This window comes from Nilaparvata lugens, chromosome 13, assembly GCF_014356525.2.
Source record: "Nilaparvata lugens isolate BPH chromosome 13, ASM1435652v1, whole genome shotgun sequence".
NCBI classification, from domain to species: domain Eukaryota; kingdom Metazoa; phylum Arthropoda; class Insecta; order Hemiptera; family Delphacidae; genus Nilaparvata; species Nilaparvata lugens.
In genome coordinates, this window is record NC_052516.1 from 5766655 (window position 1) to 5784768 (window position 18114).

Below are 18114 nucleotides of genomic sequence, written 5' to 3' on the forward strand. Positions count from 1 at the left end.
TCAAGCCGAATGTCCTAGTAGGTTTTTTTGGTGAAGCTATGTGACGCTGGTAGTCTCTTATAATGTGCCGTTCTTACACTCTCACCCCAACAAAACAGTATAATAATAGGAAGTATTCGACAGTAATCGGCTTGAGTTGACAAAAAATCAGCTTGAAATTTGTAACATAAACGCGTTATACCATGCAATATCTTCCTTCCCGGCCAAAATTCTATTGGTCTACACTCTCATCTGGCCAAAGCAGTGATAATAAATAGTAGTCGACAGTAATCGGTGTCGACTGATAAAAGGTAGCATATGAAGATATCCCATGGTATAAGGCGTTTATGTTTCAAATGTCACTGTTAACTCAAGCCGAAAGTCCTAGTAGTTGTTTTTCATGAAGCTATGTGACACTGTTAGTCTTTCATACTGTGCCGTTCTTACACTCTCACCCGGCTAAAACAGTAATAATAGGCAGTATTCGACAGTAATCGGCTTGAGTTGACAAAAAATCAGCTTGAAATTTGCAACATAAACGCGTTATACCATGCAATATCTTCCTTCCCGGCCAAAATTCTATTGGTCTACACTCTCATCTGGCCAAAACAGTGATAATAGACAGTAACAGTCTTTCTATCCTCACCATTATATCCTCACTGGACAGTTGTCGACAGTGATCGGCTTGAGTTAACAAAAAATCAGCTTGAAATTTGTAACATAAACACCTTATAATATAATGGAATATCTTCTTATGCTATCTTTTCTCTATGATTATAATCTCTAATACTCTTCATGATGTACTCCACACTTCAATACTCCAAGTGCCGGTTGCACAAAAGCCGGTTAAATTTTAATGTTTATTAACTCCACGAGAACCAATCAGTGAAGACGTCTTATCAAAACGACATTCTCTGATTGGTTCTCGTGAAATTAATCACGGTTAAAATTCAACCGGCTTTTGTGCAATTGAGCGTATATATTCATACTTCCACTTTTTGTGTAGTTGATATTGTGGTAATTATTCATATCAAATAAAAAGACTAAGACATTGTCAAAAACTACAGATTTTATTGATAGTTAAAAAGACCGGTTTCGGTTGTTACTCTATTGTCAATCTCTGATAAACCTCTCTGGATAGTTTATCAGGGATTGACAATGATGTAACAACCGAAACCGGTCTTTCTAACTACAGTATCAATAGAATCTGTAGTTTTTTGACAATTTCTTAGTCTTTTTATCTAATCTTCATACTTCCCTCATTCATGATTCCAGTATTGTCCATATTCCTTAGCCAATACTCTCCTTTCATTCATGATTCTAATATTATCTCTGTCTTTGTCAGTTTGAGAATGCCCCTAGCCTACCAAATGCTGCTACTTCTCTCCATCTTCCTCACCCTGGTTGCCTACCATGCTCGCTTGGTCGAGGTGACGTCACGGCTCGACTTCCTCTGGAAGAGAGAGGCGCAGAGAGAGCTGAGTGAAATGAGAGAGACGAGGAGAAACAATCGTCAGCTGTTGAGAAACATTTTGCCTGACCATGTGGCGAACCATTTTCTCACTTCTGAGAGGACTGATGTGAGTGCGATTTAATAATTGGAGAAATATGTATGTAATAAATGAATCAAAAATCCAAATGCTGTGAATCACTAGCAGAAGACTTCTGCTGCTGCAAATATCGACAAGAGGGTTAACAGATGGATGGAATGGAAACTTGATTAATTAGCATTCAAATTAATCTGTTGTATATCCAAACTTTTTCACTGTTAAAATTAAACTTTAATTTTTAAAAACTTTTTTGAAGTGAAAATGCACTTACTTTTGTAGTGACGATCGTTTCGACCTGTTGTTGGTCATCATCAGACTGTGGGAATTCACTCAGATGACAAGGCTATGTGTGGTAAGGGATGAAGGTGGTGGAATAGGATGTGGTGGGGGTTGGGTTGGTGGATACTTAGTGAGGCGGTAATTTTGAACTGTGGACTATTTTGTCAAAGAGTGTGTGGAAAGAGGAATTTACTTGATCTTTTAGGAGACTGTTGGGAAATTGTTTTGTGTGGTTGTAAATTTCGTATTGTTCCAATACATTGAGTTTTCTGCTTTTTTGTGAGTAGAATACTCAGGTGTGATCTGAGTAATTCCCACAGTTTGATGATGACCAACAACAGGTCGAAACGATCGTCATTACAAAAATAAGTGCAATTTCACTTCAAAAATGTTTTTAAAAATTCAAGTTTAATTCAAATTAATGTGATTTTTCATAAACTAGGAGAAAAAATACCTAACATTGTTTCTTATGAAAGTATTCGCACATCTACAGAACTGTCATTATAAATACAAAATTATACATCAATAAAATTAGTGAGCAATTGAGGCTAAGCTTCTTGGAATATTTCTGATCCAGTTTTTGGAAGAGGAACAGTTTTGGATTGATTCTGTTATTTTCTCCCCAATGATGTTCTACTTTGGTGCATGTGTAGATGAAATAAATAAATCATTCTAATGTGTCATTTAAATAGTGAGTAGGTTTTTGATTTTTATTGAAAAATTTTAAATAAGTGCAACATTTCTAAAGTTTTTAATTCATTGTGATACACTCTGTGTTTCATTTAGAGTATAAAATCGACCTTCAAAATTCAAAATTTTAAATCATCATTCCTGGACCGAAAATCAAGTAACAAAGTGTGATTACATAACCTTATATTTTGGACAACATTAACATTTCATCAAAATTTTTGGAGAGAAATAGTACAGGCTCAGCCTAGTTTTTCCTCCATTGTCATAATTGTATTAAGATTATAGTATTTCATACAATAAATTATAAAAAAGTCTTGTGTATCATTGAATGAATAAATGAATACTGTCAGGATCTAATCACATTGAATGCGTATGTGTGCAGGAGCAAGTCAAACCATGCATGAGCCGAAAAACAAAATTTAAGAAGTGTCATTGAAACACGTTGTGACTTGCATGTAGCTGCTTGCACTGAACGCAACCGTCAAGTGCACGCGTTCAGTGTCAGTGTTCCTATATTGTTCTTCCAGGATTTTGTTTCTATCTGCAAGCTTGATCATGCATTACCAAGCGTGCAATCGCACATATACGTATCTAATGTCTGGTAATACGCACACCAAGTCTGATGGTTAATTTTATAACGTATTGTTGTACTGCTAAAATGAGAGCACTTTTCGATCTTCAATGTTCAATGGTTTCAGGAATTATATTCTCAGTCACGGAACAACGTTGGGGTGATGTTTGCCAGTATTCCAAATTTCACAGAATTCTATTCTGAGGATATCAACAAAGGCATGGAATGCATAAGGCTGCTCAATGAGATAATCGGTGAATATTATTTCTGAATAATAGTTCTATTATATAATTTGATTGTAATTTTAATCCTCATTCTATAGTGTACAAGTAGTCAAAATCATGATATACATACTGATTGTAACTCGAATATTTACGATCCGCTGGATTCTATGAAAAAAGTTTTCAATGTATTAGCTTCCTCACTCCTTGAAATCATTTTCAATCTTCAATAGTGTAGTAGTATTAGTTGTTTCTATATAGTTATTCTGTTTCAAAAGCAATTTGTATTCGAAAAACACTTTTCCAGTTCTTACATCTATTCATGAACAACAACATTCTTGTTTACAACTGTGGTGTAAACGTAGCAAATTGAACGAGTCTTAGAAAAGATCGATGCCATTAAACACATATATTATTACCTATATTAAGCACAGACCTGTGCAATGATAAAAATCAGGTGTGGTGCACTCACACAGCTTTCCTTGCCGTTATGAAAATTATCAACTGACGCTAGTGTTCCCGCGCATCTCAAGTCTACTTTTCTAAGATCTGAGCCAGCTGGTGACAGCACAATAACGCTAGATATACAGGAGATCTGCTATCTCTTCATAGTGAATGATTTAATAGAATCAACAGTTGCCAACAGTATGCAATTGACTAATTGATCGAGCTTATTTTCAATTTTAGGTGAAAATGTTACTGAACATTAATTGTAGAGATTTTTATGCTCAATCTTTTCCACTCGATTTTTTTTTTAAATTGAATCTGAAGCCTGATAATTGGGAATATAAAACCAAACTTCGCATAGATGGTGCAGTGCTCCTGAAATTTTTACAGATATTATAAGACTTGTGGCAGTTGATAGAGCTTATCAATGACTTTTCTAGGTATGAATTTGATCAAAATCGTTGGAGCCGTTTTCGAGAAAATCGCGAAAAACCCTGTTTTTGACAACATTTTCGCCATTTTAGCCGCCATCTTGAATTGCATTCGATCGAAAATGTTCGTGTCGGATCCTTATAGTGTAAGAACCTTAAGTTCCAAATTTCAAGTCATTCCGTTGATTGGGAGATGAGATATCGTGTACACAGACGCACATACACTCATACACACACACACACACACACACACACACCACACACACACACACACACACACACACACACACACACCACACACACACACACACATACAGACCAATACCCAAAAGCCACTATTTTGGACTCAGGGGACCTTGAAACGTATAGAAATTTGGAAATTTGGGTACCTTAATTTTTTTGGAAAGCAATACTTTCCTTACCTATGGTAATAGGGCAAGGAAAGTAAAAACATTTGAAGTCATTGATATAATAAATATGGATATGGAAGGTAGATTAGCAAGCTGAGATCTCCATATTGACCTGACCGTTCTGATCGTAGTCTTAAGGGTACGTTTATGTCGGAGCTGTGATAAACGATCCTAGCAACGATGAGAGAAGCGATGCTAGTAGGGAGTAGCGCTCAGCTTCTATCGACTGTTCATGCCTACAGTCGTGCTTAAAGCTTTTTTCGTGAGTTCATGTATTGAAAAACCAATTTGTGTATGCTATAATGAGTGATTCTGATGAAGATTTTATTTTTGCATCGAATACAGTAAAGCATTACTTACTAGGTTGTAGAGAACGTGAATATTATGCACATCCTATCAATTTGGAGAGGAATGTATTTGGGGAGTACCCGTATCATCATTTGTATAAAGATTTAAGACAGCATCCAAAAAATTTTTTTGACTATATGAGAATGTAAATAGAAACTTTCGACTACATTTTGAAGAGAGTTTCCAATAATCTCCAAAAGGACTGGAATAATTATCACATAAGTCCTATCATGGCAGAGGAGCGATTAATGCTAACATTAAGGTAAGTAGGTTTATACAAAAAAGTTATATTCTTTGATAAAATAGAAACAATTGAATTGCATACATCAAGGTCTATATTATGTTTAATTATTATCATTGACAATGAGATGGAATTTTGTAATTGAATGAGAAATAGTTTAAAAAGAAAATGTCACTTGCTTACGGAACTCCACATATAAATCAACCCAAATCATGAAAAAATATTGGTCCATGCTGGTACTTTGTAGTCTACAACTCGATACTAGCCTCGATACTAGCTTCGAAAATGGACCGAGCCATTATCGATGCTCTTATCGATGGTCAGGACCCAAGATCGATTTTCATCGCAGCTCCGACATAAACAGGCCTATTAGAAAGCACGTTGGTATTATCTACGCGTTGCTAGAATCGCAGCTTTTATCACTAATCGCAGCTCCGACATAAACGTACCCAGAATTAGATTTATGATACAAAATTGATATCAATTTGATTTTTGTGTACAGTTGATTTTGACGAACTACTAGCTGATCCAAAGTTCGCGTCGATTGAGAAAATCAAAACCGTTGGAGCGTGCTACATGGCTGCTTCGGGGCTTAATCCTAGACATCAGGTAAGAATCTATATTATTCATGCACATCTATAAGTATTCATCATAGATTTGACTTCAAATAACATTCCACAGTTGGAGCAATACAGTTAAGCTGCGTTTACACCAAAGTAATTTAACAAAATCATAATAACTTAATCCTCATAGATTCTATTAGATTGAACATAACTTATCATATACATGATGAACATTTGTGTTTCTCGAGTTCCGTTCAATCTAATGGAATATATAAGGATGAAGTTATTAACATTTTGTTGATAACTTTGGTGTAAAAGCAGCTTTAGAGTAGGACTATCCAAAACACACAAACAAAATATATATAGTTGTTTATTACACTCGATTATTTTGTGAAGCTTAAAATTATTTTGACCCCTAGCCAAATAACTAGACACACATTTAAATAGAACCGCTGCTTATAACGTTGATGTCATGACTATTGTACGAGATGTCTGTGTGAATGAAACTTTCCAAGTAGTAATGATTCGTTTATAGTTGGAAAGTTTATGAATTATTCATCATCTACGAATATTTTGTTGCAATTTTTCAGTCGGAATCAGGCAATAACAAGCACATCTGTGCCCTGGTGGACTTTGCTGTTGCCATGAAGCATGCTCTGGACGAAGTCAACAAGCACTCCTTCAACAATTTTCATCTCAGAGTTGGTGAGTCACAAAATAGGTTATCTAAAAAATATTGGTTTCCTCTTCTTATATTCCATCTTCATCTACCTCCATCATTTGTTTCATTTCCTCTTATCATGCTTCTCCTTTTCCTCATCTTTTTCTCGATGTTCTTCTAAATTTCTTTCTGTTTTTCATCTCCTTCTCATCTTCCTCCTCCTTATCTAAAAGATATTGGTTTCTTCTTCTTCTTCTTTCATTCCATATTCTCTTCTACCTCCTTCATTTTTTTCATTTCCTCTTATCATGCCTCTCCTTCCCTCATCTTATTCTTGCTGTTCTTCTAAATTTCTTTCTATTTTTCATCTTCTTCTCATCCTACTCCTCCTCTTTCTCCTCCGCCATCACTTCCTCCTCCTCCTACTCTTCCTCCTTCTCCTCCGACTACAGAAGAAAACTAGACTGATAAGAGAAATAGTCTGTTGACATTATACCTCTCGATTTCTCTTGTTGTACGCCTATTTGAACGTCAACCAATCACGTGCAAGTACACTTCCTCTCATCGCCTGTAGTACAAACCACGCCCACAACAAGCTCTCATTGGCTGTTACTTTCTCGTCATGATATAGACTCCATTCTACACCATTCACATTATTCAACGCTAATTTGGAAGCATCAAGAGGTATTCCATGGTATAGGTCGTTCATGTTCTCAATTTCAAGCAGATTTTTTGTTAACTGAAGCCGATTACTGTCGACTACTGTCTATTATTACAGTTTTGTTGAAGTGAGAGTGTAAGAACGGCACAGTATGAGAGACTACCAGCGTCACATAGCTCCACCAAAAAGAACTCTGTGGACTAATGGTTGGAGTTAACAGTGTAATTTGGATCATAAACTCTTTATACCATCTTCTCATGCTATCTTCTCTCCATAGTTCAAACTGAGATAGTGAATATGGGAATAATACATATACGGTATGCGATCTTCCGAAAAAATCCTGTTTGCATCGGTTTTCATGAATACATGAATAAATAGTAAAAAAATCTCTCATTCAGTTCCATTTGTAGACTCAGCTTCAGAATGAATAATCTTCCAGTATAGAAGTTCTCTCTGACTCAGCATACACTATTGATTACCCTTGTCTGTTTGAATAAATCTTCTTATGCTATATTTTATCCATGATAATATAAGACGAACTGAAGATATGTATTGCGCGTTCATGTCCCAAATTCCACTGTTAACTCAAGCCGATATTCCTTGAAGTTTCGTGAAGCTATGTGAAACTGGTAGTCTCTCATACTGTGCTGTTCTTACACTCTCACCCCAACAACACAGTAATAATATACAGTAGTCGGCATGTGTGAATGAAAATCTCATTATTAACATGCATAAATCAAAGCATAAGAAGGTATCCCATGGTATAGGGCGTTTATGTCCCAAATTCCACTGTCAACTCAAGCCGATATTCCTTAAGAAGTTTCGTGAAGCTATGTGACGCTAGTAGTCTCTCATACTGTGTCGCTCTCACACTCTCACCCCAACAACACAATAATAATAGACAGTAGTCAACAGTTATCGGCTTGAGTTATCGAAAAAGGGGCTTGAAATTTGGAGCATGAACTACCAATACCATGGGATACCTTCTTGTGCTGTCTTTTCTCTATGATTATATGCAATACTGTTTTCGCCACACTGCACAGAAAGCAGCTGTTTTCCAGTCCCTACGTAAATCTGAAAGACCTTGTTTGAAGACGACGTCAGAAAAGGGTTTCTTTTCCGGTCTAGGCCAGAAAGTTGTCTCTTTCCAGCCGCTCATGGAAATAGTTAATAAGTCATCCGCTAGATCGGGCGAGTGTCCACTTTCATCATCAGCTGAAGTCGCCATGATTTCAGTTCCAGTTTCGAATCAAACTAATTCGCTTCGCAACCAGTTTTATTCAATTATTTATTGTTGATTAGTGCATTCCGAATTTTCAAAAATGCTTGAAGATGACTGTGGTATTCCAAGTGAAATTTTAAAAGAATCTGAAATCCTGACTGCAAATCTTCTACCACTAAAATCAAGAGATAGATACGATAGCTTAACGAGTATTCTTTATTTTGTATTCTTTAATTATTTTGTCAGCAATACCTTTAGTGTGGCGAAAAATATCGTTCGCACCACGGGCAAAAATGTTTTTCCAGCTTTCAATCTCTTCTAGTCCGATTTCGAGCTGGAAAAATCTCATTTTCTGCTCTAGATGCGAAATATACTATTACTTATTAATGATTCTAATATTGTCCTTCTCTGTTAGGTGGTACTCTATCATCATTATCAGAAGATTGGCTTGAGAAATTTGGAACATAAACGTCCTATACCTCAGGATATCTTCTTGTGCCATCTCTTCTCAATGATATTATCTATTTTATTCATCTCAAATATGTAGTTATATCTATTATAATTTATTTGTTCTCATCAGGAATCAGTAGCGGCCCCCTAGTGGGAGGGGTTATCGGAGCGAAGAAGCCAGTGTATGACATCTGGGGAAACACAGTCAATGAGGCCTCACGAATGGACTCCACTGGCAACATGGGGCGTATTCAGATACCAAAGGAAACTGCAATGGTATGTTAATCAAACACATCATTATCTTATATATAATATAATAAAGGGAAGAACTGGCTTATACACGTAGGGGATAGGAAATTCACGAATGACGCATCATCACGTCTGAACTGCTCTACTGATTAACTTGAAATTTTGCATATAGATTCTTCACTTACCGAGGATAGTGTAACATTAAATTGATTGAACTGTGATATCCATCATTTGTAATAAATGATTGGTGACCTGTTTGTAAAGTAATAAAAGGGGGCGATCCACCAGTTCCCAGACGGGAACACTGTAATATTGTTGTTGCGCAGCATTTGATGGTAGAGCAAAAGCAGTTGGTTTTTTTTTATTATCAACTAGATGATTTTTTGAATTTGAAAGAAAAACATTTTTTTTAGGAGTCAGATTTATTTTATTTAAATGAAGAAATTAATGTGAGATTTAAATGTGAATTTTAACATATTTTGGTTTTATAAAAAAAATTATCCTACAACTATTCTAATACAGAACAATTAAGGAAGGTTATGAAATTTTGAGCATTTAATCAATTTTAAAAAATTTAAAAATAAACTTTGTTGCCAATGATTTTACAAAACGTTAGACAGAAATGTGTTGGACAGATTATTGTGTTTTTTATTTAAACAAATTATATGACAGTTTAAAAAGCATTATTCATTTTTTTATTTATTCATAGACAATAGATACAATGCAGGTAAAAACAACAGGCATTCGCCCAAAACTGCTTTAAACCTTAATTTGGAATACACGGTCTAGAGGTTATGTAAAAAATGATTGAATAATTATGGGAAAAATTTTTATGATATCTATTGAATAGTATTTGAATGCGCATTTAGAGAATTTTTAATCGATAAGCTCAGTAAGAAATCACCTAGAGTTTCATTAAAATAATTCCAGAAATGAAAAAAAATCTCTCATTTTTGATAAAATGAATATCAGTTCAAAAAGCTTAACAACCAAAAACTGGATAAACTTACTAGAAAATACAGCAGCTTCAAATCAAAAATAAAGAACACATTCAACGATCAACTATTTTATAAAAATAATGATGATTTTCGATAAACTTTTATCGGAGATTGACTCCTTATAAACCTGTATTAAACATTTCGAATATTCCATAAAAATTTACCTACTCGAGAATGGAATATGTTTGATCCTTTGATCATGCAATAGGTACCTAAAGACCTAAAGTTCAAAATGTGACATCTTGATGAAAAGGTACTCATGAACTTGTGTCTTTGTGAAAACTGAAAACCTCAATTCATTTGCTGAGTATGTTCCTCTTGAACTCCACTCATGTATATTGGAGATTTCAGACTGATCAAACATGAATCATCTTCATAAACATGGAAAAGTAAAAGTACAGAAGTGAAACATGAATGGGAACGATATGAGTGGAATACGAGCTTCTTTTGAAATAGGATGGAAACAATGAAGTCTCAATATGCTGATGCTGAGTATCAAGGTGATGATAATCCACTATATAATATAATATAACAGTTCAGTAGCCTAGTAGGCTATATAGATAGCTAAAGGTAGGCCTATATTAAATAGATAGAGACGAACTGTGCAGGTATTGTTCTATATATATTAGTGCAAGCTGAGCAAATACAGACAATAGAGAAGACGGCGAGAACAAACATATCAGAATGAAAAAAGGGAGAAAATAAAGAGAAAGCGTACTTGACGAAAGAGAGGGCATAAGAATATGGTGAGGAGCAAGAAGATGTTGAAGGGGAAAAAACTTACTGCACATTGGGAGTGGTTTGTAGAAAGAATAAGATGGATCTCTAGATGAGATGATTTTCAGTAGCTGATTTTAAAATTGAAGATAGCATTTTACGTATTATTGGTGTAGTAGAATAATACATGATAACCAGTTTTTGTGACAAAAAAGACATCACTCACATGATACATCATCCTTCATCACATCACATGATACATCCTTCAGTACTGTTGCAGATCCCCCTATTACATCATACTCGTACAATCGTTACATAACTTTGAATTATTTGAAGGTTATAAAATATATTATTTCCCTGTTATGTTCAAGAGAATAATTATTTTCTATTATTCATGTTATTCATGCGAATAAGAGCAGAATTATTTCCACACCAACTAAAAGGTCAGATCGAATAATATTGGTTATTATCAGTGAGTATGGAATGTAATCATATTATTCTCAATGGTTATCATGAATTGACAAACTAAGCTCAATAAACCTCCAATGAGACTCACTGTCAACTCTTAGCATTTGTTGAATGGGAAAGCATTGATTTTATCTTCATAAGTAATGCTGAAACATTGTAATGAATCTCGAAGTAATTTATCTCAACTATCAGAGGTTTTCCCTAGTGTCGAATACATTGTATAACTGATTGTGTGTTATGCATGCAGCTATTATCAAACTGTTGTCTCATAACTGCGTTATTTATTTTATTATGATTCGAATTAATAATTAAACTTTTGAGCTGTTGGGAGCCAGTTCATAGAGATAACAATGAATATTCAAATCTCATTGCAAAAAGAATTAGGCAATAGCATAGAGTAAATAATAATAACTTAATTCACACACTATTTTGAGTCCAAAAAATGTATGTATTACAATAATTTTGGATTTATCAGATTAATTAATTCCAAAATACAAATCCAAACCAAAATCTTCCTTCACAATCACAAAAAATATTAAAAATTTCACTTAAATCCACAAATTATACTCATGACATGATCTGAAGACTGTTTTTAGGTAGCTGGGACCGACAATTCTAAACTGAGGTGCTCCTTATAGAGTCATCACTTGATCAACATTGGTTTGCTATCATTGTCTGTCATTCCAAAATGTAGATAGCTCTATCATTTTCTAGCTCCGCAACAATGCCAGATTTTCTTGTAGTCCTAAAGGTCAAAAGCAATAATATAACTCCATACTTTTCTATCGTTATAATTGGATAAATCATGTACTATTATTTAAAAATCAGTTGATTTATATTCATTTTTATAGAGATCCTGACATCACACGGGTATCAAGTAGAGTAGTGGTCTAGTCCCTGTCAAAGACAATTTCTCCATATTTTTTCGTCGCTATAACTAGTAGTTCTGTGAACAGTACACCTCGCGCTCAGTAAGTTACATTGATCTGTTGTTATGTTTTCTTAAAAATTAATAAATAATTTATGCTGGAGTGACGTTCGGTTGCGGAGCAGAGCGAAAGTCTGTACGCAACTTGACGTGTCGTCCCGGAATGTGAGTGTAAGCGCTGTTATCAGGTCTGGCTGCAACTGTCTACAACGTTGATGGAAAGATACATTTCCAAGATGTTCGATGTTTTTGAACGGGTAGTATTATAGTCAACTGTCTACTAACGTTGATGGAAAGATACATTTTCAAGATGTTCGATGTTTTTGAACGGGTAGTATTATAGTCCACTAGACAGCTGATTTATGATGAATAATTCTATAGTCTGATTTTTACTCTAATATTGGCTTATGAAGGAGGCTCTTTTTCCTTTATATTATCCTTAAAATGAAAAATTTCTAAAAAACCTTGTATATACGTCGACGCGCAATTTAAAAAGGAACATACCTGTCAAATTTCATGAAAATCTATTACCGCGTTTCGCCGTAAATGCGCAACATATAAACATTAAGAGAAATGCCAAACCGTCGACTTGAATCTTAGACCTCACTTCGCTCGGTCAACTAAATAAATCATGTACTATTTTTCAAAAATCAGTTGATCTATGACCATGTTTCTACAGATCCTGACCTCGCACGGGTACCAAGTGGAATACCGTGGCCTTGTGCCTGTGAAAGGCAAGGGTGAGATGGAGACGTACTATGTGGTGGGGCGGAGTGTCGGCCCCTTCACACGGCAGCCCAGTCAGCATGCCAGTCTGGCTGCAGTCGTCTACGGCATGGTTCAGGCACGACGACGACAGAACACCGTCAAGCGGACCACATCACGTGAGTAGCATTTAGCATTGCTTCTTATGGGAGGGTTCACACTCACTTCTATAGTGAGGCCACGTTATAATGGCAGTGGATTGATTGATTGATTGAGTACTTTCTTTAAGGTAGATTACAATATATACTGGCTTATACACTTATATACAATAGCTTACAATACAGCAAAATTATAGATGAATTTACATAATATAGACTAGGAAAATAATTATTGAACTGTATATGATATGAAAAAGCAATTTGTAATATAATAACTATAGATAATAATCATATTGTTATGCATCTACATAAATTGGCGGAGCTTTGGACATATCAATGTCCATTCTTCGGAAAGAATATTAAAAATATTCTCTAATTACACATCTAATTATTCATCATAAATCAGCTGTCTAGCTGACTATAATACTACCCGTTCAAAAACATTGAACATTTTGAGAAAGATAGGAGAAAAACGTTGCCTTCTATAGACGGTAGCTGATACATGTTTATTGATGTAATATTAACTGTTCATCCTCGTTTAAAATGATGAATTATACAGAGCCCGGCATAAAAACCTGACGATTCTTGAGGGATAATAATCAAAGTGTGCTTCGTACAATTAAATCATATAATATATCAAATTAAAGATCAAATTTTGCCATTTATAGTGAATTACTCACGCAGTTTTCTATTTGTAGATTATGTCTCCCAAATGATTTCCGTTACTTTTCACACTCACTTAACCTATTGAATGTAAAAGACTAAGAAATTGTCAAAAAACCACTGATTTATTGATAATTAGAAAGACCGGTTTCGGTTATTACACCATTGTCAATCTCTGATAGAGTTTATCAGAGATTGACAATGGTGTAATAACCGAAACCGGTCTTTCTAATTATCAATAAATCAGTGGTTTTTTGACAATTTCTTAGTCTTTTCCATTCAATATGAATAATTACCACAATATCAACTTCTCAACTACACAAAAAGTGTCACTTAACCTAATTCTTAAATTTGCCATTGCTCGCTCAATCATCACTTGTGGGAATGCTTCAATGTCATTATTTCTAAAATAAGCTTCAATCACAATCGCTTGATGTTCACTTGACCACGACATACTGGCTGCTGAAATGGCAAGAATAGACCTGTCGATGTATAAAATTCCCGCCTTTTCAATGACAGTGGTTCAAACATAACAATTACTATAAAATCGTCTGATTAATATGCCGGTCCTGCATTTTATCAAGCAAGAATTTATATTTTTCAATAATTTCATAATGAGTTTTCATAATTAAGTTGAAATAATTGTTAACTAATTATTCTACATTGTTAAAAGACGATCTGGCAACAGAGCAAATTGAAAAAGAGATAGCGCTATCAGCTTTGTCGAATGATAGACAAGGATAGCAATACCTTTCCTAATCAAATACTGCCATTATAACGTGGACCTCATTATACAAAAGCTGTGAATGATTATTATCATAGAAATTTCCACACATAGTCAGTGGCGTTGTGAAGGAGGGGGTTTCCTTGTTATAACTTCTTCCCCTTCCATCTTCATTAGCCCAAAAATCTAAGATACAAAAAGGTGCACTTTGTAGAATGACCTCAAAACATTTTTTCTCATCTACAATATTGTTCACTCAACGTTGAAAGCTATTATGGAAAACTAAGTATGGAATCCGGGGAATGAACAGTTTTGGGATGTGTTCCTCAAATATTCATTCCGATGAATAGTGTATTGATCGATATATGATTAATAGAATAAAATCTAATCCAAAAATAGATAAATTCTATCATCTATTCTATTAATTCTATTAATTTCAATTTTCTTTCCTACCTCTTTTAGGAACTTTACTTCTGTGTCCTACGTCTGATTGAATTTTTGATACTTTAGATAATTTTACTACTTTTTTCAACTTATTTTATCCGCTTATTTCATCTGCTTACACTTTACTATCACTATTTTTTGTTTTCTCCTCTTCTTTTTCTACCTTCTCAATTACCTACCATCAAATCCCAATAATTTCCTAGACACTAAGAGACAGTTTTCTTGCAGACAGTGAAAGCAATGAGTCGAAACTGAGATGATTCGAGGAAATTGAAGCAAATCTGCAAGGGATGGAACAATATTTTTGTTTTGAGACACGTTCCGAAATTATTTTGAGAGGTTTTTGAGTGAGTTTCGCCATTTTTATTTTGGAATTTGAGAGCTTTTTGGCGTGTCTGCTTGTTGGTATAATATCAGAGAATGGGGGTTAGAAGGGTCAATATAGAGATTATCTTGATTAATAATTATGGGCTTGATAGTGTTTATTTTTCCAATCAACAATATATATTAATAACAATCTATAGAAATCTATTAATCTATATCAATAACAATATTTTGCTACCTAACAAGCTTATCATTGATCATTGATATTATGTGTTTCTAACAATTCATGAAGGCTACGCAATCATCTAATAAAATGACATGAAATTTGTCACAGGTACTCATAAATAATAAAATATCATTGAGAAAATGACAGCTTCAACAAAGCACTGTTTTAACACTGTTCGGGATTGAGGATATTGGAGAAATAAAAGGAGTAGAGATTAAGACTGTATTAAAATGGAGGACCAGAGAAAGGGGTGAGGATACCACAAAACGCGATGCGAGGATAAAAATTATGAAATTTATGAATGAATCTAAATACTTTGATATTGTTCCTTTTCACCATATGTAGTTGAAGCGTTGGTTCGTTGGTGTGGCCAAACGTAGCGTCGATGATGAATGTCTTGAAGCACTTTTAGGTATTTCACTATTTGCGGTAAAAGTTCGGAAATGAGGTGGAACTATATTGCGGGAAGGATTGAGGTATGAGTTACGGTTTGTCACGGCCGGTATAATAATATATCTCAATAAGAATTTAATGAGGTTTTTCACAATACTGGTAATAATAAGAGGTTATAACGAGAGCAGTTCAAACGAGAGCGGTTTAGAAGTTTCTCCTGACGGTCACTTGCTACCAATGCAAAACCAGGGACGCTTCCACTGAACGCATGCGCTAGATTACAAAGAAAGGGTAACTGCGCAACCACAAGTAACTAACTGAGGACTGGCGGCAAATTACAAATTAGCTTAGGACTCTCAAGCTACAATAAAATGATAATTTAATACTAAATACGAAAGAAAAACCATTATCAATCTTGAGTAAATTGAGATGCTTGGCTCAAGATACCCAAGCTCAAGCTTGGATATTGAGAAGGACTATAAATAGTGTATAAATGAAGCCATATGATTGGCCGTTGATGGTTGACCTATCACAGTTTAACTCCCCCTCCTTGTGTTTAGTATCTGCTCTGTCATTGGTCGAGACAGGAACGTGATCTCAACCTTGATAGGTCAAGCAACGGCCAATCGTATTGCTTTATTCACATTATATATTGTAAACTACTGCTCGTTGTTCGAGCTTTTAGTACACTTTGTTTACTAGAGATTGATAACGGTTTAGCAACCAGATTCTCAAGAATATTTCAAGTATTGTTTAGAGAATAATTCCAAGTAGTTTTATCCAATTATATGGATATCATTGGAATTGAATAGGTATCATTGGAATTAAATAGATATCATTGGAAGAATTTATAGATATGAAAGTATGAATACCTACCATAACATCATAACACAGGAAGAGTTTTGACGGGGTCGTGCTAATAACCTATCGCTTAGATAAGTTAAGAATCATGCGCCTGCTACGGTACTCCTGTTGGAAGGGTGACCACTCGAGCAAACTCTTCTGAATATCGTTCATGAGTTGATAAATCGATTCCCGGTGGTTCGGAACCCACCTTTAACTGTAGGTCCATTAACCTTTCATCATTCGCCGCATTAGCCACGCACAAGCTTAAGGCTTATGTGAGCATCACCCTCAGCAAACAAATAAAGTAATCATATTAATTTGGCCTACAACACATGTTGTATTACATAATCTGTTTTTGGATACAATAGCAAATGCATCCTGTGATTATTCTCTTTTGGTATTGCTTTAATAGAGAAAAAAGAAAGTATGTTTAATGGTTTTTTGCAGGGGATGTCAAAGAATTGGTTTATAACATCTATAGGCTAACTGTATCAATAGACTAACAGGGCGACTATAGAAAATAAAATCTTAACACTATTATTCAGATAGTAGACAACAGTTGGATAACAAATAATAGTCGTATCTGATATAGTTGATGGCTAACTCAATATCATACTATCATGGGCTAACAATCAGCTTTTGGTAGATTATATTTGTAACAAGGTAATTTCAGGTTATTGAATTGGTAACATGCTTGTGATTGCTTTATTTTATCATTCTGTTTCGATCAGGAAATTTGAGGTGTTTTGGACGTGAGTTTTGGGTTAGTCTATGGTTTTACTCGACTTGTTTTGTGATTTTTTTAAAGGGAATAATATAAATTGAGAGTTTTTTCTTCGATGGTACCAATATCCAATTTTCCTATACATTCCTACGGATTCCTTTCAAAACGACAACTTGGAAACGTCCTTTCCTCATCTATATCGAGAAATTTTCTTTTTATATTTTATCCTTTTCCTTTCTATTATCGCCTACTAGTTGAGTGTATTACTGGACAGATGGAATTAAAAAGAGAATGCATTTATTCAAATGCTAATTAATATAAAATTATTATTCAACGAAAATCCTAAATAAATGCTGTAAATCACCCCGAAGACCTCTGCTACTGCAGACATTGACAACAAGGTTAACAGCTAGATGGAAATCCATTAACATCTAGCTGTTAACCCTGTTCTCAATGTCTGCAGTAGCAGATGTCTTCGGGTTGATTTACAGCATTTATTTAGGATTTTCGTTGAATAATAATTGTATTAATAGAGTTTGTGATTCCAATCATAGCCTAGTTCTAAATTACTCAGAGTTCATTTACACTATGAATATCCATCTTTCCTCGTTTATTTTATCGGTTTTCTAAATCTATCTCTTTGAAATGCTTTCCTCATTCTCTTTTATTTGCTTGTCCTCTTTTCTTGATATATTTTCCCATTAAAACAACCTTTGTTTCCGTATCCCTCTAAAATAACGACTCTATTCTTGATGAAATTTATTCGTAAAATTAACACTTTGCACAGAAAGGTTGTGGAATTTCTCCACAAGGAGTGGGAATT

The 18114-nt window shown here is 34.7% G+C and overlaps 1 protein-coding gene across 7 annotated transcripts in view; it reads left to right on the forward strand.

Annotated features, from left to right (window-relative positions):
* Window positions 1-18114, forward strand: part of LOC111044266 (adenylate cyclase type 8) — a 510898-nt gene that overhangs the window by 488940 nt on the left and 3844 nt on the right. For 5 of the 7 annotated variants that reach the window (XM_039439656.1, XM_039439658.1, XM_039439659.1 and 2 more), the window contains 6 exons: window positions 1325-1559; window positions 3197-3323; window positions 5670-5776; window positions 6321-6435; window positions 8855-9000; window positions 12764-12968. In XM_039439656.1, coding sequence (XP_039295590.1) covers window positions 1325-1559; window positions 3197-3323; window positions 5670-5776; window positions 6321-6435; window positions 8855-9000; window positions 12764-12968 — 935 coding nt within the window. Of the gene's footprint in view, window positions 1-1324; window positions 1560-3196; window positions 3324-5669; window positions 5777-6320; window positions 6436-8854; window positions 9001-12763; window positions 12969-15006; window positions 15126-18114 lie in introns of all 7 variants that reach the window. The other 2 variants (XR_005572740.1, XR_005572741.1) reach the window with 2 other exon arrangements.